This window comes from Scheffersomyces spartinae (genome assembly GCF_019049425.1).
Source record: "Scheffersomyces spartinae strain ARV_011 chromosome Unknown scaffold_13, whole genome shotgun sequence".
Lineage (NCBI taxonomy): Eukaryota > Fungi > Ascomycota > Pichiomycetes > Serinales > Debaryomycetaceae > Lizanozyma > Lizanozyma spartinae.
The window spans coordinates 22,924-45,210 of NW_025065060.1; the positions used below are offsets into that span (position 1 = coordinate 22,924).

Sequence of the window (22,287 nt, forward strand, 5' to 3'; positions counted from 1 at the left end):
TGTCTGTTACTTTTGCGTTAACTAGTATGTCAAGGTATGTGCAACCAAAAGAAGTGCATACCCTCTCTCGCAGTACCCTATCACTACTAGTACTGTTTCATGTCAACTAATGCTGTTTCATATCACTAATTATGTCTTCTATTGCAGTTTCACATTACTTCTACCGTCAGTAATGACTACCAGTGTTGTTCATCCATAGTTGCACTGTTCCCATATTTGTTACACAAAACCTCTGACCAAATATAATGGTTGCAGGTCTTAGCTGCAAAAAGAAACTCAGGGTCTGTTACTACTACCTCCCCCTTCTCTACCCCCCCTTCTTTAATCCCTAACCCCATGAGGCATAATACAGACAAGAAAGATCACACGCTTGACCTGGACAACCGTGTTGTGTATCGGAAAGGATCGGAACCAGACTTGGAGAACGAAAACGGCAACAGAGCGGCTATCAACCCTATGTTGTACCGTCAACCACCACCACCACCACCACCACAGCAGAATGGGATACCAATTCCGATACTTGTGGTTGATCCGTATTATGGGAATGAAAATGAAGGATACTTCCGTCAGCAGCCAATCAGAAGAAGCAGCAGAAGTCCGGTGATGGTGGTGACTGACTCTTATCCGACACCCACCAACAATAACAAGTTCCCAGCAGCATTTCTACCTAGAAAGGCAGAGAAAATGTCGTTTGAAGAGAAGGTTCTGAAATGGCTTTGTAAAATCCCTATGGACTTTGATGTTCCAACTCCTTACGTCGATTGCTATCCACCAACTGTTTCATCGTCCAGTTCATACGAAGTTAATGGTGGTGTTAATGAGGTCATTGATTATGGCGACACAGATCTTGTACTTGAACGTCAGTCCCATGTGATCACAAAGCTTTCAAAGAAGTTGTATCAAGCAGAAAGAGCTGTCGCAGGAGATCAAGTACAACAACACAATGCTTCAACTCCTCCTCCACCCCCTCATGATAATAATAATATCGAACCACAAAGGTTAAACGGTCCGCTTAATTCTTGGATCAATTATCAACTGAAATATGTCTTAAACCCACGTGTTAGAGTGCCATCAGAAGATACTGGAGCTCAAGCTCAACAGCCGTATACCAAGGGATATGTGGGTGAACAAGAGAAGTTGTATCCTGAATTGATCAAACTTCTAGATGATTGTCATTAAATAATTAAATGAAAATATCCAATTCAGGTATGTTGTAGTCTTTTCCACCTTCAAGCTTATCGAACCGAGGATAATAAGGAACCAAACTATCACTGTTGTAAATTATAGCTTGATTCAACATCTTCCAATAGGGTGAACGTACTTTCCTAGCAGGATGGAATAATCCACTCCATAAGTAGTTCGAAAATACTCCAATCCCGATGGATATCCGAAGAGATTCAATAGCCTCTAAAATCCGGAAGATAACATGGGGTGATGTCTCAAAGATATTGGGTAAGATAAGGTTCAAATAATGAACAAGAACCTCAGCATAATCATCATAAAGTAACCCCACACAATTCATAGCAATATGTTTGACCACCGTAGCCGCTGTTTGACGATGAACTTGATCTCTATCGGTTAAAGCGTCTTCAATCAATGGAGATATGGCAAAGAGATAATCCTTGGTAGTTTCTCCTTCTATGTACTCAAAAAGAAAACTTAAAGACTTCAAAATCCCATTTTGAATATTCTTATCTGGAATCCTATATTCATTCATCAACGCAGGTAACACCGTATATGGCAGACATGTCTCTGCCACTATTCCTATAGCAACAGCAGTACAAACTCTTAATTGACGTTCTTGGACTCTCAAATTGTTTAAGAGCATCACCAATACATCTTGAGGCCCTATAGTTCTAGCAATGGACCCAAAGGTACTGTTGGCAGCGATTCGAATTCTTTTCTTGGAAGATTTCAACATATCAAGCATCTCAAAGGAGATTCTCATCCATTCTCTGGCATTGATGGTCTCTCCACTTCTCTGAGCAACCATACCAACCAATTTAATACATGCTTCTTGAACCTTCTCCTGTCTGTTCTTCAAAATAGGTGTAATGGTCGGGAGAAGCTGGTTAATAGACGGGTTATCCATGTTGTTCATCGATGATTTGTCCATGCACTCTAAACATGTGTGTAAGGCGGAGATAATGGAGCCCAAGACTTCAGGATATACTTCCCCCAAAGATTCATAAAGTACAAGCACAAGTTTCATTAATAGTGTATCATCATCTCGATTGCACAATTTGATAGCCGGAGCAATGATCACGATCAAATCAGTGGCCTGTTGTCGGACTTCAGGACTCTTATTCTTAACTCGGTACAACACTGTACTTATTATGGAATCGATATGAGGACCCATTCTCTCTTTTAATGCTAAAAATAAACTCTTGAATGCCTGTAAGTACGTCTTACTTCTTACTGTTTGTTCTTGGAAAGCATATAGTACCCCATCGACCAAGGTATATTCCAAATGAGAGTCTAGTCCAATTAAAGTGTCGCTAGAACTTGTGATCAAGGCATTCACAGCACTAACACAGAGTAACCTTAGTGATTCATTTTCATCCTTAGAATACACAATGATGCGTTCCAACAAGTCAAGCAAGTCAAACTTCGTCCCCAAGCCCACTGTGGCATCGACAACCAATTTGGAAAGTTTCTGAGAGTCACCTGCCAACCTTCTGTTCCAGAAATTCTTAAGGAACGGATCAATAATATCCTTTTGGTAAGCAGGGATAAGCTGTTTTGATAAGGGTAGTTTAGGTAAAATCAGCAAGACAGTCTTCTTCATGTCTTCATCTGGAGAAGAGAATTCTCTCAGTAGAGTTCTTGTAATTTCCTTTGTATAATAGTTTGAATATTCTTCATAGGAAGGGTCTCGTTCCATCAACGAGATAATAGAGCCAATAGCCCTAAGGAACCCTGCTAACCCCTTCCCTCTATGTTTCTTTAACCCTAGCCATAGATCTTCTAAACTGCCTTCAAAGGCATCAACACCATAGGGATATACACTATCCGCTAATTGAGAGATGGTCAACGCAGCAATGGTTCGAACCTGGAACTGCTCATCCTGCAAACAAGGTTGAATGACATCAATTAGCTTCTTGAGATAGGGGAGAATAGAGTTCCCATTACCTCCACCGAGTAAGATCCCTAATTGTTGAATGATTTTAATACCTGTATGTCTGGCCATCCAAGATTTCCTTGATTTAACCACTGCTCTTAAAAAGGGCAAGAACTGTACAAGTCCAAGGGTATTGGCAACTATGGCAAACACTCTAGAAGTTAAATTTCGTACATATTCATCGACATTATCCAAATCCGGTCTTAGATTGGCTATCATTGTTGCAAGACCTACTGCTTTAGACAAGTTAGCAATGATATCTCTTGCTTCCAATCTTAGATTGAAGTTTTCATCTATCAAAAGTGGTGAGATCACCGTTAATATCTTTCTCGTATAGGGCCCCACCAAAGCATCGAGTTGGAACATTATACGGCCGGTTAACTTGACAATTAAATGCCGTTCTTGATCATCAAGGTCTGGTTCCAACATTAGGGGTAAAATGGCATTGAAAAGGGCCTCCGGTCCAAACTTCCGGGCATTATCGGTCAATTGTCTAAGTGACCGTTTCCGGACTACTTGAGATCCATTCTTCACCTTCAATAATAACGATAGCACCCTTTTCTCCTTCTTTGCGTCATCTGTAAGGTGATGGTCATCTTCGACATTGTTCTGACTCGTCAACACTGCCGCAAAATGTTTTTTATCGGCTTCTTTATAAAACTGGACCCCGGCCATTCCAGGAGCATCCACAGGCAAGTCTTTAGCCAAGTTCTTCGACTCCATTAGCGCATTCTCAATGGATGGAGGTATATAGTAGTCATTCGATAAGGCAATCACATCTGGATGACTATCATTGGTCAAGTACTCCGTGGGGATGGCTATCTTCGTGTATTGTGGAGGAAGTATCTTATCAAGTATTTCATCTGTTAACGGTATCCCATTGATTACAGGGACCTTGTCCTTGGTATTTAATAGAGATTGAAGTAGTTTGGATTCCAGAATCACTCGTTGATCCTTGTGCTTGTTCTGTTCGTACTCTTCAGGAGTAACGTCCCATCTTCTCTTACGTCTGCGTGTGGGTTGAGGGACGACATTGCTATCAATGCTATTATCAGTACTTTGCGTATGTTTCGCTAATCTCATTTCTTCTCGTTCAAGATTCCTTTCTTGCATTACCTGCTTATACGACATGGTGGTACCCTTTTCAAAGGCCACTCTAGTGGCATTGCCTCTCTTCTTGTAGTCATTGTGCTGAAGACTATTGGTGAGCGTTGATGCTTCTAGAAGCTCTTCTTCTTGCTGCAATTCGTCTCGTAGACGTTTATGCAACGCATATCCCTCCAGCAATGACCGTGACATGGGTCTATGTATGCAATGGAAGAAGAAGGTGATGTATAACATTTGTGTTGTATTACGTTTGTGTGGTGATTTTCAACCTCGCACTTTTACGTCATGAGTTCGAACCGTAAGCACAACGACTTCTTTCTTTCCAGCATCACCACCATAATCATGACACTGTCGAATCAGAATGCAGACCTTCTACTTAGACGACTTTTGCTGTTAAAGGAGCCATCGTCGTTCTACGTGGTGTTTGACTCCGTGTCTCAAGGAGGTCATCCGTTGCTTGACGAGTTGGTGTTACTGTGTGGAAAAGCTCATCTCACATACTTATCATTTGAGACCATCAATAGACCCAAATATGCCACGGAGTTTATACCCTGTTTGGGTCAAACTCCCCAGCAGATTGTCCAGAATGTTAGGAAGCAACAGACTGGCGCTATCAAACTGTTGATAGTGGTGGACTCTTTAAACTACATTTTTAACTCACAATTACCAGAGTTCATCAAAGGACTAATGCACCCTTCAACAGTGCTAGTGGGAATATTCCATACGGATGTCCTAGATTCCTTGGACCCGAATCACAAATCGTATCCCTCCAGCCACCAGTTGTTGCAATTCATGGGCACTACGCTCTTCACTGTAGAGCCACTCATTAGTGATGATCGTGAAGAGACCATAGCCAATGAAACAGCCCATATGTTTATTTCCAGTGCTCCAGAATTGAACAGCTCCAAGTTTAGATTGTCCGTGGCCAATAGAAGGAAGTCTGGGCGTGCCGTCTCCTACGACTTTATCATGGACACTAAACTTCATAGTGCAGAGTTGGTGAAGGAAGCTCAAGCTCCAGTGGAAGAAGATGAGAGCTTACTTAAGGACTTGACTACCTTCAACTTGACTACCAGTTCTAAAGAGAAACTTGCAAGAGAACAAGTGGAACTCCCTTTCATGGAAGCACAAGATTCCTTAGGGTCAATGGGAGGTGCCATAGTGTACGAATTTGAAAAGGATGATGATTACGATGAAGAAGATCCATACGAAGATCCATTTTAATAAATAACTTAATAAATAACTTAATAAATAGTTTAATGAATAATTTCCCTATACCCATTTTTTAATTCCGAACTGTTCTCAATTGCTTAATCCCCGAATCCATTGCTTAGTCCCCGAATCCATTGCTTAGTCCCCGAATTCTAATTGCTTAGTCCCCGAAGCAACTTCACAGTATCCCAATCACTGTTCTCCTTTGCATCGTAGATCTCCCTGGCAATCTCTCTATCCCAGTTGAGCCACTCATTATACGATGTAAAGTACCGAGGTCCAAACTCATCTGTCAGTCTCAATTTGGCTTGATCGTAACCACGAGTACAGAACCATGTACCCGACCGATTCCAAAATCCGACCCCCTCTAGGGATTGACATTTGGAAAGCTCTTCCATGGTAGGAACCCCCTTCGTCAATAAATGTAGCTTCTTTCGCTTCATGTCGTGCAAGTACAACGCAGGCACAATGATTCGAAGCACCAGCTCCGGAAAGAACCGAGCAAGCGTGCCAGCATCGAAATGTGAGTAGTGATATTCGGTATCTAAATTAGACGATTTTCTAGGGAATTGGGAGTGGAAAAAGTTGGGTCTTTCAGGTACTATTCTGCTTATTCTTAACTGTTCCGAATTCTTCGAGAACCATTCTTCCATAGCATTTAAAAAGGTATCTGTAATTTGACGAGCCAGCGTCTCGCTGAAATGTACTCGCCGCCGTACTACGTTCTCTTCTTCAGGGATAGAATCATCAAAGATAGTCATATTGGGTATATTAATGAAGAATAATGTAGATCAAACACCGATTTATACCGTCACATGTATGCATATATATATAATTTATATGCAGTATAGGAATACGACGTCCTCCGGGCCGGCATTCGGCGAATCTACTGGGGATCGGCCTTCTACCGGGAATCGGTCACTATAATAAATAGCGCTGTGGGGTTGTTAATTATGGCATTATTATAATAATCTACTTCTTTTGTGGCTCTTCTGTCACAGTATCACGCTTACGCTTACCCAATTTGGATTTTACTCTACTCACAAGCCCTTTGATACCAGAGTCAACACTGGCAGCTTCAAACTCTTCTTCTGTGACCACCTTCTTCACCAAAAGCTGGTACAAAGAACCAAATGCTAGCGACATCACAGTGCAAGTAAAGATAATAACGTTGTAAGGCATAGAGAAATCCGGTGTAGGAAGACTAAGAACCAAACTTGTTGATCTGACTTCGTAAATACCTCTTTTATTGTCATCAATTATTGTGATCACCGCTGGGTCAATTGCAAACCCATGATTAGCGTCTGGAGGGTATTCATCTAGTAATAGAATAGACTTATCAAACTCATAGCTGAACAAAAGAGTCAGCTTTGGAGGTAATGAAATGCTCAATTCTATTTGTGCTGGTCTTTTCCTATCGACAGCCGGCTTGTAGTAAATATCTTTAATATGAGTGCTTCCATCAATACCAGCTATGGTATATGATGAAGTTTCATTCTCAAAGGAAACAACCATACTGCTTAAATAAAGTCTCATGAACCATGGTAACGTTTCAAAATAGACAAAGTCCATAGAGGAGTTGGAAGGGTTGGTGATTTCGGTTCTAAGTCCACCATGATCTTGAGAGTATCCAGTCAATGCTCTGGATAAAAGAATGGGTGGTTTTTCAATGGGGGCAACATTGATCCCACCATTTGCAGTTTCAAATGAAACATCATATTCAATATCATCGTCAAGATAGAATGCAATAGAATTTCCAACAATATCGTGTCTTTCCGAACCACTTTTCTTGTGTTTAACCAACTGAGTTTTCCAGTGATTGGAATCAACTTTGAGTCCAAGAATTGAACTCCTTATATTCCCACTAAAAGCCTGACCCTTGATGTTTCTACCAAAGATCGTGCCCAAATTCCATTTAAGATCTACAGGGTCATCCAAGGGGAAACATTGCCATGGATTGTGAGTTTTGGAGGGGTCACACCGAAGTTCGTCCCCTTTAACAGGTCTAGGGATCCCCCCTTCCTTATGCTTCCGTAACGATCTAAGTACATCCACAATCGCAGTCACTGACTGTTCCATACGCAAATGGCACTTATTATTATCTTGTGTATCATCACACACAGATGTGACGTCCACAGCCATACTGTGCCATAAGGAATCAAATACCTTGTGACCATCAAGTAATGATGAAATTCCGGCTTTCCCTCTTGTGGGTAAGAGCTTCAAGAATGGGGTAAGATTTTCTGTACATATTGGTTCACTTGGTAAAGCCGCGCGAAGGATGTATAGCTTATTCCCAGGCTTTTGTATGTAATGAAGACTGGTTATATCGTTTGCTTTGTATTGTGGATAAGTCGTGATGGCCGGTTCAATGAAGTTAAGAGAGGCACAAAAGAACCCCGATAATGCCTTTGAAAGACGGAACCAATTCCGTTGAGCTTCCTTTACATCATATGCTTCTATAACTGCCAACACTTCAACTCCGGTCCCACCACTCTTAAGTCCGTTCTTAGGCAACGCACCCCAAGTATCTGAATCCCACCAACCTTGGGTGAATCGTAAGTGCAACTCACGTGCATTGGACTGCTGAATAATAGGCGCAATTGCCTTGGAGAAAAACGTGAAATGCTCAGGACCGTATTGCTCCTGTTCCGGAGTCGTGCTGTTCCAATACCGCAATTCAATTGGCTCTGATGCGATCTCAAAATCAAATGATGCCAACAACGCATTACGAGGTAACGGCTTAACCATCAACGTCTCATTGTATAGAGTATGTGCGTTGACTCCTTGTAAACAGAGACCTAATGCTGTGATCACGTGAGAGACCACAGTAATCCATGACATTGCCATTAGTTTGTACTTAAAACTAAGATACTCTGTGTGGAAGTCTATACGTCGCTGAGAAATACGTTTGATACTTGGGTACTTCGTCCGGGTAACATGGTCGCGAAAATTGAACGGTAGCGCAGAGTTTATTACTGTAATGTAAACAAACGCAGGTAGGGTAAGTTAAAGAGAGGCTGCAACTTACAACTACTGCGCAAAAGAGTTATGTCCATGTATGTTGATGGGTCTATGCTAGAAGAGCATAAAGAAAATGTGGTTCCGCGAGCGGCAGGAAGACCTGTATCGAAGCTTGCGACATCTTTAAGACTCACTCAATCGCAACTCAAAGAGCTTCGCATTACCGAACGAGAAGAGTTCGAACGGAAACTTGAAGACTTGGAGATGGAAGATGATCCCCTTCAAATATACGTTGATTACATAAGCTGGATACATACGCGTTATCCTCTGGGAGCCAACACCGAAAGTGGGCTATTGCGTTTACTCGAGAAGTGCACGTCAAGCTTTAGAGATGTTGGTCACTACAAGAATGACCCTCGGTATTTGAAGATCTGGCTTGAATATGTGCGGTTTGCCGAATCAAAACGGGATATATTCATTTATTTGGCTAAGAAGGAGATTGGAAGTCAATTGGCATTGTACTACGAGGAGTTTGCCCGGCATTTAATAGAAATAGATAAATGGAACGATGCTCAGGAAATATTGGAAATGGGGTTGAAAGTTAAGGCACTGCCGTTTGCTCGTTTATCTCAAAGTTACCAGAGGTTTCTCACTGAAGCCAAGGATAGTAGGTCATCATCTTCATCTGGCCATAGCAGACATGCATTGGTTACTGTTGAAGAGTCAGCTACCCTTTCTCGTTCAGAGGAAGCTGTTCCTGGAAATAGGAAACGACAAAAAATTGAAGTCTTTAGAGACAATACTGACCAACAGAACAGTATAAGTTCTCAGCTTCAACCTGGAAATCAATCAGAGCTAGGGTCTTTCAGTGTTAGACGTAAAGAAAATTATGTGGTTCCAGAAAAGTGGTCAGGACAATTGCTTCGTCAGCAGAGTGGTCATGAAAGACCAATCAGTAGCAGTAAGTTTCAAGTCTACAATGATGATGATAATGAAAACGTAAACTCTGTGCCAGAAGTTGAAAGGACATATGTAACCACAAATACAGGAGAAACAGTAACGGTGGTGAAACAAACAGGCAAGACAACAGAACGCGTGTGGGTTAATATGCAACTATTAAAAACGGAAACAGGAGAAGAGTTATGTTTTGAAGAAGTACTTGGGAGATTAATGCAAGAAAAGTTTAAGAAGTTGAATAAGGAAATGGATGCTGAAATACCCAACAACAACATGTTAAAAGTGTCAAAGAATAAACTATCAGCAAAAACCGTTCATCCAAGTACACCAAGTTCACCGACTATGACCATGTATTCCAAAATGGCGAATCATGAAGTCATAAATATGTTCAATGATGCAGCACAAGATTTAAATTCTGAAGATGAAGTTTCACTTAGAAGAGACGATACAACAACAAATTTTGATGGGTTTGTAACAGAAACTGTAAACTTTCATCCAACCAAAGAGGCATTAGAGCCAGAACCCACACCACCTACAGATAGAGAAGAAGAAACTAATTTAGGACTGGCACCTAGCTCACCTTTCTTAGAGATGCCCTCAATGAGTTACATTGATTACCCTATTAAAACTATTGACCCATTAGATCTTGCATTGAGACAACAATTATTATTACAGCTAAGCATCCCACTATCAATTTATACCACTTATCATAAGTCAAGTTCAGTTTCCAATATCATTTCCGAACTACAGGATAGCAGGAGATCGAACAAACCAGTGATTTTAAACTCCTTTACAAATGAAGGTTTGATCTCTATCAAATCGTTTTTGGGTAAAGGAGGTTATGGTCTTGTCTATTTGGGAGAAACTGAGTCAGCTCGACCAATCGCCATAAAAATGGAGTCCCCTGCCTCAAATTGGGAATATTACATTCTCTCACAAGTTCATAAAAGGTGTCGAACAGCCCTGGTGGTAAGACCACAAGCAATTTATGAATTTGAAAATGAAAGCTTTATGCTAATGGACTATTTTCCACAGGGGACAGTTTTAGATGTGGTTAACGTTTTTAAGCAAAACGACATTTCAACTCAACTTGGTGAAGAGTTTGCACTTTTCGTAGCCAGTCAACTTCTTAAGACAGTTGAAAAGTTGCATAACGTGGGTATAATACATGGCGACTTGAAAGCCGACAATTGTCTTGTAAATATCGACGAAGAATTGGTTGCCGGTGGTAGAGAGGATGGCAGTATTGTTTTAATAGACTTTGGAAGATCAGTGGATCTAAGCTTACTTCCAGATACTGTGCAATGTGTTAGTCATTGGAAGAGTGATACTCAGGACTGCACAGCAATGAGAAACGGTAAACCTTGGAAATACGATGCGGATTATTATGGCATTGCATGTATTCTTCATACCATATTATTCGGAGAATATATACGAACGATCAACCTGTCTTCCGGGACAATTAGGCTTTCAAATCAATGGAGGCCGTATTGGTCTTCTGAAGTTTGGGAGCCATTGTTTGATTTCCTTCTTAACCCATACGTGAGCCTAGACGTTCAACAGAAACCACTGCTTTCTCATGAGCTTAAATTGCATTATTCTCACATTGATAAGCATTTACGACACCAGACACGAGCCCTGAAATTAAGAGAGTCATTGATAGCAATTATTGATTCCACGCATAAATAGATATGCAAAGGGGAAAAGTATAGGATACACGAGTGATATAATTGGTTATGCCACACAGAACAATTAACGTACTTTTCTTTTATAGTGCATTAAAAGCCTCTCCCGGGGAACCAAATGCATTTCTCCGCGCTAAAAATATACTTCATTCTGGTGCTACCATATACTGGTCGTAGCGTGCATTTTTCTATTATGCACAGATGGATTCGATAAATATGTTAGATTTGCGACTTCGCTTTTCCATCAAAATGTAAGCAGACAAAGACCCTCACACCAATTGGGGGAGTAGAACACTAGTTTCTTATCTATGTAATTAACTGACGTTAAAGCGTAAAACACGACAGAAGGTATGCCCCTAATTTTCTCATTCTAATTATGTTAGAGTAAACGTTTCCGCTGTTGGATAATGCCATTTCGTATTTTGGCCATTCACAATGCGTCATCAATACACATACCGAACAATCTCCGAGTCGGAAAATTTTGGGTCCAGCCACCTTGAATCAAAACAAGTCGACAAAGTATAAAGAACAGGCGAGGTTACTTTGAAGCAGAAGAGTTCTGTGAGTATATCACAGCAGTGATTGTTTCTTATACTCTAGTGAACTTCAGTATATGACAGCACGGAATAATTGATACATTGCAGTACATTACAGGACGGAATAACCCAGTGCCTTGCATAATATTTTTATAATACTTGACTATCATTCGCTTATTATATCTGGGACAGATTGTTAATAGTCACCCAATAATCTAGAATTACGGTTTTACCTAAGAACCATTAGCATACTTTATTTAGTCTGGGAGTACATCCGTTCATTTATTCCAATCTCATGTCACGTACTAGAAGAATTAGTCCACCCACTGTGCTCACATCAAGCTTAGAAGCGCAAGACTTTAGCACTAATGTTTTAGTGGTTGGAGGTGCATTTGCAGGGCTATCAGCCATCACCAGTCTCCAAAATCATATTTCCGAACGGTGCAAGTATTCCAATGCATTCTCATCTCGGTCCCATAAGCTCTCTATAACCGTAATTGAACCAAGGGCAGGTCTATTGAACATACTTGGTATACCTCATGCAGTTTTAGACCCTGAGTTTGCTCAATCGCAGTACCTACCACTACATGAAATGAAGACCCTTCATATTGAAACCGTACACACTCCCTTTGGTGAATTGATACAACAAGTGAGACCCAAAGTGTATGACGAAGCAGCATTCTCGATCCACTTTGTACAGGGAAAAGTCACCAATGTAGCTCGAGACTATGTTGATTATCATTTGGTGGAGTCTCGGACCATTAAGCGAATCAAGTTTGATTATATAGTACTAGCAATGGGGAGAGACCGGCTGTGGCCAATCACACCAGATGCATTGACTGCTGATACGTTCTTGGACGAGATGAATAAGACTAAAAACATATTGGAATTAAAGTCTTCTATTAGTATTGTTGGAGGAGGAGCTGTTGGTATTGAAATGGCTGGTTGTTTAAAGAGAAACTTCCCAGATAAATGTGTTCGGATAATTCATCCGCATGATAGACTATTACCGGAACCATTAAGCAATGAGCTTAAAGATACTATATTTACTTCATTGACTTCTTACGGGGTGGATGTTATGCTTAATACTCGAATAAAGGAAGAGCTTGACAATGGTTATTTGGTAACCACCACTAATGACACTATTAAAAGCGACCTAACCATATGGTGTACGAATTTTCGGAATAACTTGGATATTCTTGATGACGTGGTTTATAGTAAAGCCATCACTAATCATCAAAACTTGGCTGTTAACGAGTATCTACAAATTGAAGTAGCTGGAGATGTCTTGGACAATGTGTTTGCTATTGGAGACATAGTAGAGCTTGACATCATTAAGTCCGCTGGCTGGGCCATGTATATGGGTCGACAAACGGCAAACAACATTGCTAGTGATATATTTGAAGGAAAGCTAGCGGAGAAGATACCTGATATGAAGACAGTACCTCGAGGAATGGTAATTGTGGCTGGGAATGAAGAGATTGTTAGTGAGTTGAGTGGTGAGGTTGAGGTTAACAATAGGAATTATGTTGAAGAGTACAAGGATTATTGTATGGGGAAAATCCGAGTTACCATAGGCGTGTAAGTTCACGAGGAATTTACGATATTATGTACCGCAGTATTTATAGGTATCTCCGAGTCACCTTAGGAGGTTTACGAGAAATTTACGATTAAGGTATCATGTACAACATCAAATGCATTCAACATAGCTTCGAGCGGATTAAACTGGAATTGCAATTAACTAGAAATAAATCTATATTAGACTGTTTTATATTGCTGTAAAATCATATTACAAAGGAGTATATACCCATCACGTTGTTTACCCCATTTATAATATAATGTAATATTATATTTCTGATATATCATATAAGTTTCCAGAGCTTTGATTTCCTATTTGAGAATCTGGAGGCCCGTTTACTTATTTAAGTTTTAACTCCGAACTCCGAAGTTAAAGGTATACCAGTTTCGATTTACCAGCTGGCAAAACACATTGGTTTGTAAGATTAGCCCTCTCATTAAGATGAGTTATTGACGGAGATTAAGTGAGTTGTGGGAGCTTATATGAACACTGGAAGAACACTCAATTGAGTCTTTCCTTGTAGACTTACAGTTGTTATACTAACTTTTAATCCGGTCTAATAATAGTAGTATGATTTCAAGCCATTAGAGGTTTCACTTTAGACCTTAGAGTTGTTCATTTTCCTACTACTAGATTCAGAGCTGCTGATGGTCACTGCCACGGATTTACAAGTGAAATAGTACGGAGATAGAGCTGCTATTCCTGGAACCTTATAAGTTCCCTAAGTCTCATCTCCATCTCCCCGAACAGGATTTTAACCTAACCTTCCTTCTATGTGGCAGTCCAAACACATCGATTCATGGAAGATGATAACCAAAGCAGTTCACGAGAAGGGCTCTTTCAACACTATGCAACTTGGAACTTTGTGTGGGACATTCCACCGGCTTTAGCCAAGGCGCATGAGCTTGAATTGTCACTGCCTCGGTCAACTATGAAAGCGAGAAGGCCAAACAGGAAGCCGAGATTGTTGGTGTGCCCCTTAGAGCATTGACTGAAGAAGAAATTAAAGATCTCATAGTCACTGATCTCTTTAATTGAGTTAAGAACGATTTAGAAGCTGACTTCGATTTTGTTGAAATTCATGGCACTAACGGGTTCTTAGTGGAACAATTTATCCAACCAAGTTCGAACCACAGGACAGATAAATAAAGTGGTTCCATTGAGAACAGAGCCGGATTCATTTATTAACGTTTGTTCCCGCTGAAAAGTTGGCCCTTAGATTATTGCCATTTCCGACTTCCCAAGGGTTCTTGATTAAACATGAAACCTTCCGTTTGGTCGTCCAATAAGGTTCGATTTTCGAACAATTGCAAAAGAGAGCCGAAAGATCGGGCAAGGAATTGGCATACATTTCAATTGTAGATTCTTCTGCAACTGTCCCTGGTTCCATCAAGTAGACGTTCAGTTTTTTAGAGCTTTTTATATAAAGGTGTTTTGTTGAAAGCTGAGCTAATATTTTTTTTTGATGATGCTAAGGAAACCATTGTCTACAACATTCAAGATGAAAAGGTCTTGATCGGGTTCGGGAGAGAGTTTATTCTAAACCTGATTTGACCGATAAAATCAAGGAAGGTTACCCATTGAATCCTTATGATAGTACTACTTTGTACGCCAAATCTAAATGAGGTTACAACACATATCTTAGATATAACGAAAAGACGGTATTTGATGAGGACGTTGCATCCAAGGTCCTACCAAAATCATTATTTACTAAGGCTTAATAATATAAGTTAATGAGATATACTCAATGTAATGATAACCTACTTAGTCACACGTATTTAGTATGTCCCTCGTAAAGTTGTCCATTTATTTGATACTTCGTTCAACCAAGATATACTTATTAATGGCTGCAAAGAACTTGTATTTTAGTCATATCACTAGCTACTACAACTTAAAATGGTGATATTATGCTATACAAAATAAGCTGACCAGTCAAGTAGAAGCTCTGTTTATATATTGTAATTGTCCCTTATCGTATATTCATTTACGACTTAGGAAAAATAATGCGTATGTAACTAATCTGTATGTACCTAATGCGTATGTAGCTATCAGTATTCGCTTCGTATGTGCAGTTCAGAATGTGAGTGAAAAATAGATCTAAAGAGCAACAGCATAGAATAACGTCAACGCCCCATATTAATAATAATAATACCTAGTATATATGACCGAAGCGGAAACTGACACCGAGAATGTTCCTCAATCGAAGTATACCAAGGATAAAAAGGTCGGTGAAGGGACATATGCTGTGGTTTATTTAGGAGTTCAAAAGCATACCAAGAGGAAAATAGCCATCAAAGAAATCAAAACCGGATTATTTAAAGATGGATTGGATATGTCTGCATTAAGAGAAGTCAAATACTTACAGGAGCTCAGACACCCCAATGTAATTGAGCTTGTTGATGTTTTTGGTACTTCCAATAATTTGAACTTGGTATTAGAGTTTTTACCCTGTGATTTAGAAGTGTTGATAAAGTCTAAAGATATTATGTTTCTGGCAGCTGATATCAAGTCGTGGCTACTAATGACATTCAGAGGTCTTCATCATTGTCATCGGATGTCTATCTTACATCGAGATTTGAAGCCAAACAATTTATTACTAGCACCAGATGGTCAGTTAAAGATTGCTGATTTTGGTTTGGCTCGAGGCTTGGGTAACTTAAACGAAGATCTTTCATCTAATGTGGTTACTCGATGGTACAGAGCACCGGAATTACTCTTTGGAGCTAAACACTATACTGCAGCCATTGATATTTGGTCGGTGGGGATTATCTTTGCGGAATTGATGTTAAGAATTCCGTATTTACCTGGGAAAGATGATGTTGATCAACTTGATGTTACTTTCAAGGCTTTAGGAACTCCAACAGAACAGATATGGCCTAATGTTTCCAATCTACCATTGTATAATTCGCTTAGGGTGTATCCTCCACCTTCAAGACAAGAACTACGGAATAGATTTATTGCTGCTACTGATAAGGCTCTTGATTTGATGATCTCCATGACTCAGTTGGATCCCAGTAGACGGTGCAATACCTCTCAAGCATTGTTACATGAATATTTCACAGAGTTACCAAGTCCGACAGACCCAAAGAACTTACCCAAGAATAAACCGAATGAGCCAACAGTAGAATCCAATGGTAATACTACAAAGAGAAGGAAAGTAGAATAAATAAATATATAAATAAATAAATCTTATATACATGAAGTTGTGATTGTTTATCCGTTATGTATCTTAGTAGCATAAATTTATCCGTGATGTGTATGATCGTAACATAAATTTATCCCTGATGAATGTTCGTTACATAATTTTATCCGCGATAAATGTTTGAATAGTTTATCCGTGATATATGTTTTTAACATAATCAGCAATTGCCCAAGAAGCAGTTACCCCTGGACTTTCAATGCCTAATAAGTTAACAAATCCAGGGAACCCCTCTTCTTCTCTAATGACAAAGTCTGAGAATTGGTTCTTGCTTTGTTCTTGACTTAGTAATTTAGGTCTTATACCTGAATATGAGGGTTCCAAGTCTTGTAATTGTAGCGAAGGAAAATAATCTTTAATAGTGTTATAAGCAGGTTTCAAGTTATCAGACAGAACCATATAATCCAAATCATTAGTATCAATATTTTTATTATTTAACCATTCAATATCTGGGCCAAATCTGATTTGACCCCCCAAATCAAAAGTCAAATGAGTTCCTAATGAAGAAGCAAATGGTTTTGGACAAGGATAAATAAGCTTCAGACCAATATCTTTGGCAATATTAATAGGTGTTTGAGGTTGATAACTATAATAGTTTCCCTTAGCAAAATAAGGTTCGATATGACGATCTGGGGGTAATAACATATTAGAAATAAAGGGTGCATTTAATCCGCCGGAATTAATGACATTTTCCGAAGTAATAGAAAAGAATGTATCATCAACCAGATCTTGTAAATGTAATAGATATTCCTTTCTTCCCTTAGAATAAGAAATATCAACTACTTTGGATAAGATCCCCACATCACCTCCGGCATTTTCAAATACACCATCGAAATACACCACCAAACTATGAACATCTATTATTCCGGTTGTTGGACTTTGTAATATCAATTGAGATGCTCGGATTAATGGTGCTTGTTTTTTCCCTTCACTCGGACTAATAAATGATACCGGAACATTTAATGATTTAGCTCGAGCTTCCAATAAATATAGATGTTCCGCTTCAGCTTCTGATTGGGCAACAACCCATTTCCCACATTGATGGATTGGAACCTTGCTATTCTTACTATTACTATTAGTGCCAAACTCTCGATAAAGCTTATTCTTCCCTTCAATACATAACTTGGCCTTAAGCGAATCTTGAGGATAATATATTCCCGCATGAATAACTTCAGAGTTCCTGGCCGTTGTCTCGGTTCCTAAATGCTCATGTTGTTCCACTAAAAGTACCAGATTACCGGCAACCTGTTGAAGTTCACTGGCTATGGCCGTACCAATAATACCGCCTCCTATAACCACATGTGAAAAGTCGGCTCTTCGCACCGAACTAGTACTGAAGCAACGGCGTATACCTGTAAATCGTATCATATCTTGAGAAATGAATGGTTCAAGGAATCAACCCTACGCTGATACTGTTGATCTTTAACTTACGGGTTTACTAACCTCGGACAAACGAAAGAAAAGCTTATACGTAAACCTCCGGGATGTTTCTGAACAGTGCAAAAATCAAAAAAAGAAGGTCGTACCCGGATTCGAACCGGGGTTGGTCGGATCAAAACCGACAGTGATAACCACTACACTATACAACCGAATAATTGAAAGATAAAGTGAATCTGCAGTCACAACTTGTCCGAGATCAAAACATTAAATCGCACAAAATTTGCAATAACACTTACGTGCACTATAACTTTTATAAGAAATTGGGCACGTGGTCTAGTGGTATGATTCACCCTTAGGGTGGGTGCGGTCCCCGGTTCGATTCCGGGCTTGCCCCTTTTCTTTTTTTGTTTGGATTAGACTACATTGTATAGATCATTTGTCGAACGTTCAGATATATAAATTGATTAGTCGAACGATAACGGGTCTATCACAATATAATTATTAGCCTTATCTGGGATCTATATTCTTTACAGTTTTGTGTGTTGCGTGTTCGCCCACGTGGGAGATTACCTTAATAAATTGACAGTTCCCAAATAGGCGGCTGGTATTAAATGTACGGTACAAACTATTGTTCATGATGCAGGTGACGGTATATTGAATTGTAGTCTCCTCCTCTAAGCCTATGCAGAGTCAATGTCGGCAATACAAACGGCACAACAATAATATAACAATATTACAAGTAAAATTACTAATAGTATTATTACTACTAGTATTACTACTAGTATTATTACTAGTATTATTACTAGTATTATATCTAGTATTATATCTAGTAGCAGCACCGCCAGGAATAATATACTAACTTTGATATACTGCATACTCGTATTATTTGATCCGTATATATCGTATTTTCATGTAGCTTTTCACATTAAGTATTGGGTTGTGCACGACCCACCCACGCTCTTAATTATCAGCATTAATCATATAATAAACGAATCGATAGACGGGTTAATTATCAAGTGGTTACTTATTTCTTTCTTTTGTCCACCGCCATAGCAGAATGAAGTTTGGTGAGCATCTTAGAAACGCTCTCATCAAGAGCTACAGCTTCTACTACATTGACTACGATGACTTGAAGCATCAATTGAAGAAGGGGTTGAAGGTCAACGATAATGTGTGGAACAATGATTTGGAGGAAGAGTTTTTGAACACCTTGGAAAACGAATTAGACAAGGTTTATTCCTTCACCAAGGTCAAGAATACTGAGGTGAACCGTCGTATAAAGGATTCGGAAAAATATGTTTACGAAGTTGTTGGAGCATTGAGCAACCCACTGGCTGCTCAACCTCTGGAACAAGATTTTGAAGAGTTGGAAGAAGAATTGTCGGATATTATTGCTGATGTTCACGATTTGGCCAAATACACTCGGTTGAATTACACTGGGTTCCAAAAGATTGTGAAGAAGCACGATAAGACCACCAAGTTCAACTTGAAGCCAATTTTCCAAGTCAGATTGAATGCCAAACCATTTTATAAGGACAATTACGATGCCTTGATTGTCAAATTATCGAAACTATACGATTTGGTGAGAACAAGAGGTAACCCTGTTAAAGGAGATTCATCAGCCGGTGGATCTCAGCAGAATTTCGTGAGACAGACCACCAAATATTGGGTTCATCCGGATAACATCACTGAGTTGAAGTTGATTATCTTGAAACATTTACCTGTGTTGGTTTTCAATGCTGATAAGGAGTTTGAAACAGAAGACTCAGCCATTACGTCGATTTATTTCGATAACCGTCCTTGTGATTTATACTACGGAAGATTACGTAAGGACGAAGGTGCTGAAGCCATTAGATTGAGATGGTATGGGGGGATGAAACTGGAGCAAATCTTTGTGGAAAGAAAGACACATAGAGAAGATTGGACTGGTGAAAAGTCGGTTAAGGCAAGATTTGCATTGAAAGAGAAGAAGGTAAATCAGTTTTTAAGTGGTGAATTTACTGCTTCTCAAGCTTTTGAAAAGATGAGGAAAGATGGTAAGAAATCAGTTCAAGAAATTGATAATTTGGAAAGATTGGCCAAAGAAGTTCAATATCGAGTTCTTAAAGATAAAATGAGACCGGTGATGAGATCTTTCTATAATAGAACAGCTTTCCAATTACCTGGTGATGCTAGAGTTCGTATTTCTTTGGATACGGAATTGACCATGGTAAGAGAAGATAATTTCGATGGTCATGATAGAACTAATGGTAATTGGAGAAGAATGGATATTGGTGTTGATTATCCATTCAGTCAATTACCTGAAGCTGATGTCTGTCGTTTCCCATATGCTGTTTTAGAGGTGAAATTACAGACTCAATTGGGTCAAGAACCTCCTCAATGGATTAGAGATTTAATTGCTTCTCATTTGGTTGAAGCTGTCCCCAAATTCTCCAAGTTTATTCATGGTACTGCAACTTTGTTAACTGACATGGTCGATTTATTGCCATTTTGGTACACTCAAATGGATATTGATATCAGAAAACCAAAGATCCAAAACGAATATGGTATTAATAGACACCAAAGAACCATCAAATCTTCAAGTAGTGGTGGTGAAATGGATGAAGAGGAATACCTCGGCAATGGTGTTAGCTTCTCCAATGATATTAACCCGTTAGAAGAAGATTTGGATGAATCGACTCCTTTATTGGTTCCTTACCAACAAAAGAGATCCTCAAATGCTGTGCAGAACTTCTTCAACGGGATCTACGGTTCTTTCTTGCACTTTTTCAACGATGACAGAACCTTCACTGTTAAAGCAGGTACTAACTTTGACTTGAACCAAACATTTTCCGATAAAATTCCAAAGGGTAAAACCATTGCTGTTCCCATCCGAATTGAGCCTAAAGTTTATTTCGCAGCGGAAAGAACTTTCTTATCTTGGTTATCTATTGGTATGATCTTATCTGCCACGGCTACAACTTTAATGAATTATGGTAACCGTACTGCATTGACCGCTAGTATTGGATTCTTTATCAGTGCACTTTTCACCATGACTTATGCTATCTACAGATACATATGGAGAGTGGTTAATATTAGAGAAAAGAAGATTGTTCAATATGGTGATAAGTTTGGTCCCAACATGGTCTGTTTCCTTATTGCTGCATCCACATTTGCGACATTTATTTTCCGTTTCTTGGATGTCTGATTTGTGAAGCGTGAATCTTTAAATGCATCTTTTCCACTTCTTCACTTTAATTAACTACAATTACATTCGGAAAAACTCTTTGTAAATAATTGCAAAAAATAATAATTTTTGTCGTTATACGAGTTCGTATTATGTCTTATTATGCGTCGTAAATTCCATTTTCTCAGTTCTCTCAATTTTCACAACTTTGATTGATGTAACAATGTCCCCAATAATTCATAAACTTTGGTAGCAGCACCATAACTTAATTCGTAACCCATGCCTCCAGCTCCGTAATTATGGATGACAGGTATATCGTGTGATTGATCCAATGATAAATGTAATCCATTCTTCCGAGCAGGCCTAAATCCAACATTGATCCTGATAATATCGAGGTTCTTGTTGCCCTGATTATCCGACTTTAGAAGAAAGGGGAAAAACTTTGATCCGCGTTCAATTAAAGCCTTTGTATCTTCTTCCCGAGGCAAAGGATCAGTTTCCCCGACCTGCTTTGTTCCTCCAACTATCCAACCCCCGTTGTTAGGTCTGGGAATACAAAATGTCCACATGCCATTACTATGTTGTCTGGTGATAGTAACTTCTTCCTTGAGGTTTGCTGGAGGAGACACTAATAAAGTTTGACCCCGAATTGGGAAACAAGTTTCGTCATAACCTCCATCATATTGAAGACCCATCCCGGAACAATTGATAATTACCTGCGTTCCCGTAATATGTTCCGTGACCTGTTTTAATGATGCAAGTTTGGATCGGATAAAAGTTACTCCGTAGCGATTCCGCAATAGTCTGTAAAGATAATTGAGGTACATAGGAGCATCAAGAACCCAGGCCTCGTATTTCGTTCCCCAAGCATCTTCAGCAAACGCATGTGGAGCCTTATTCAAGTCAAGGACTTCAAATTCACTCATTTCTTCACTATATCCATATTTAGTTTCGGTGTAGTAGTGATCAGGGTTCTCAAGGTATTCTTCCGCTCGGATGAACTTGATGGTCAGGTTCGGAGCCACTAGTGCCAACTGACGGAAATAACACTGAGTTATCCGTGTCAATTGCATCATACGTTCATCATTGCCATCTCTACTGGGGAAAGGACGAAAATGAGCTCCTGCCCAAGCCGATGTGAACTCAGCTGTGTACGAGTCTCCAGTGGGGAGATATTCCGCAATAACACTTATTTGATGGTTTATCCGAAGCTTCTCGCTAATGACAAGAGCAGCCGAGAGTCCAAGTATCCCTCCGCCAACTATAACTATTTGTAATGGATCTTTAGAAGACATAATATTGTTTATAGTGACTTTTAATGAAGGAGTATGCATAGTGTGTATATTTAGCGTACGATAACTTTGGGGGTACAATAAAAGTT

The 22,287-nt window shown here is 39.5% G+C and overlaps 11 protein-coding genes across 11 annotated transcripts; 6 read left to right on the plus strand and 5 right to left on the minus strand.

Moving 5' to 3' along the window:
- Positions 1-336: 336 nt before the first annotated feature.
- Positions 337-1,179, plus strand: KQ657_000897 (uncharacterized protein; the record flags this gene model as incomplete). Its single annotated transcript, XM_043191719.1, has 1 exon — positions 337-1,179. The coding sequence occupies one exon, from the start codon at positions 337-339 to the stop codon at positions 1,177-1,179; it is 843 nt and encodes a 280-aa protein (XP_043048691.1).
- A 4-nt stretch (positions 1,180-1,183) lies between these two features.
- On the minus strand, positions 1,184-4,420 carry KQ657_000898 (mRNA-binding U2 snRNP complex subunit; the record flags this gene model as incomplete). Its single annotated transcript, XM_043191720.1, has 1 exon — positions 1,184-4,420. One exon carries the CDS (start codon positions 4,418-4,420, stop codon positions 1,184-1,186), a length of 3,237 nt encoding a protein of 1,078 aa, XP_043048692.1.
- Positions 4,421-4,570: 150 nt separating this feature from the next.
- On the plus strand, positions 4,571-5,452 carry KQ657_000899 (Elongator subunit; the record flags this gene model as incomplete). The annotated part of the gene is made up of 1 exon (XM_043191721.1): positions 4,571-5,452. One exon carries the CDS (start codon positions 4,571-4,573, stop codon positions 5,450-5,452), a length of 882 nt encoding a protein of 293 aa, XP_043048693.1.
- Positions 5,453-5,592: 140 nt separating this feature from the next.
- On the minus strand, positions 5,593-6,201 carry KQ657_000900 (uncharacterized protein; the record flags this gene model as incomplete). Its single annotated transcript, XM_043191722.1, has 1 exon — positions 5,593-6,201. The coding sequence occupies one exon, from the start codon at positions 6,199-6,201 to the stop codon at positions 5,593-5,595; it is 609 nt and encodes a 202-aa protein (XP_043048694.1).
- A 211-nt stretch (positions 6,202-6,412) lies between these two features.
- Positions 6,413-8,191, minus strand: GPI16 (GPI-anchor transamidase subunit; the record flags this gene model as incomplete). Its single annotated transcript, XM_043191723.1, has 1 exon — positions 6,413-8,191. One exon carries the CDS (start codon positions 8,189-8,191, stop codon positions 6,413-6,415), a length of 1,779 nt encoding a protein of 592 aa, XP_043048695.1.
- Positions 8,192-8,491: 300 nt separating this feature from the next.
- On the plus strand, positions 8,492-11,050 carry BUB1 (protein kinase; the record flags this gene model as incomplete). The annotated part of the gene is made up of 2 exons (XM_043191724.1): positions 8,492-8,499; positions 8,593-11,050. 2 exons carry the CDS (start codon positions 8,492-8,494, stop codon positions 11,048-11,050), a joined length of 2,466 nt encoding a protein of 821 aa, XP_043048696.1.
- Positions 11,051-11,877: 827 nt separating this feature from the next.
- KQ657_000903 (NAD(P)/FAD-dependent oxidoreductase) lies at positions 11,878-13,167 on the plus strand (the record flags this gene model as incomplete). The annotated part of the gene is made up of 2 exons (XM_043191725.1): positions 11,878-11,884; positions 11,933-13,167. 2 exons carry the CDS (start codon positions 11,878-11,880, stop codon positions 13,165-13,167), a joined length of 1,242 nt encoding a protein of 413 aa, XP_043048697.1.
- A 2,155-nt stretch (positions 13,168-15,322) lies between these two features.
- On the plus strand, positions 15,323-16,327 carry KIN28 (TFIIH complex serine/threonine-protein kinase subunit; the record flags this gene model as incomplete). Its single annotated transcript, XM_043191726.1, has 1 exon — positions 15,323-16,327. One exon carries the CDS (start codon positions 15,323-15,325, stop codon positions 16,325-16,327), a length of 1,005 nt encoding a protein of 334 aa, XP_043048698.1.
- Positions 16,328-16,492: 165 nt separating this feature from the next.
- KQ657_000905 (uncharacterized protein) lies at positions 16,493-18,164 on the minus strand (the record flags this gene model as incomplete). Its single annotated transcript, XM_043191727.1, has 3 exons — positions 16,493-17,687; positions 17,761-17,766; positions 18,160-18,164. The coding sequence occupies 3 exons, from the start codon at positions 18,162-18,164 to the stop codon at positions 16,493-16,495; spliced, it is 1,206 nt and encodes a 401-aa protein (XP_043048699.1).
- Positions 18,165-18,797: 633 nt separating this feature from the next.
- VTC4 (Vtc4p) lies at positions 18,798-20,927 on the plus strand (the record flags this gene model as incomplete). Its single annotated transcript, XM_043191728.1, has 1 exon — positions 18,798-20,927. One exon carries the CDS (start codon positions 18,798-18,800, stop codon positions 20,925-20,927), a length of 2,130 nt encoding a protein of 709 aa, XP_043048700.1.
- Positions 20,928-21,106: 179 nt separating this feature from the next.
- DAO2 (Dao2p) lies at positions 21,107-22,240 on the minus strand (the record flags this gene model as incomplete). The annotated part of the gene is made up of 1 exon (XM_043191729.1): positions 21,107-22,240. The coding sequence occupies one exon, from the start codon at positions 22,238-22,240 to the stop codon at positions 21,107-21,109; it is 1,134 nt and encodes a 377-aa protein (XP_043048701.1).
- Positions 22,241-22,287: the final 47 nt, after the last annotated feature.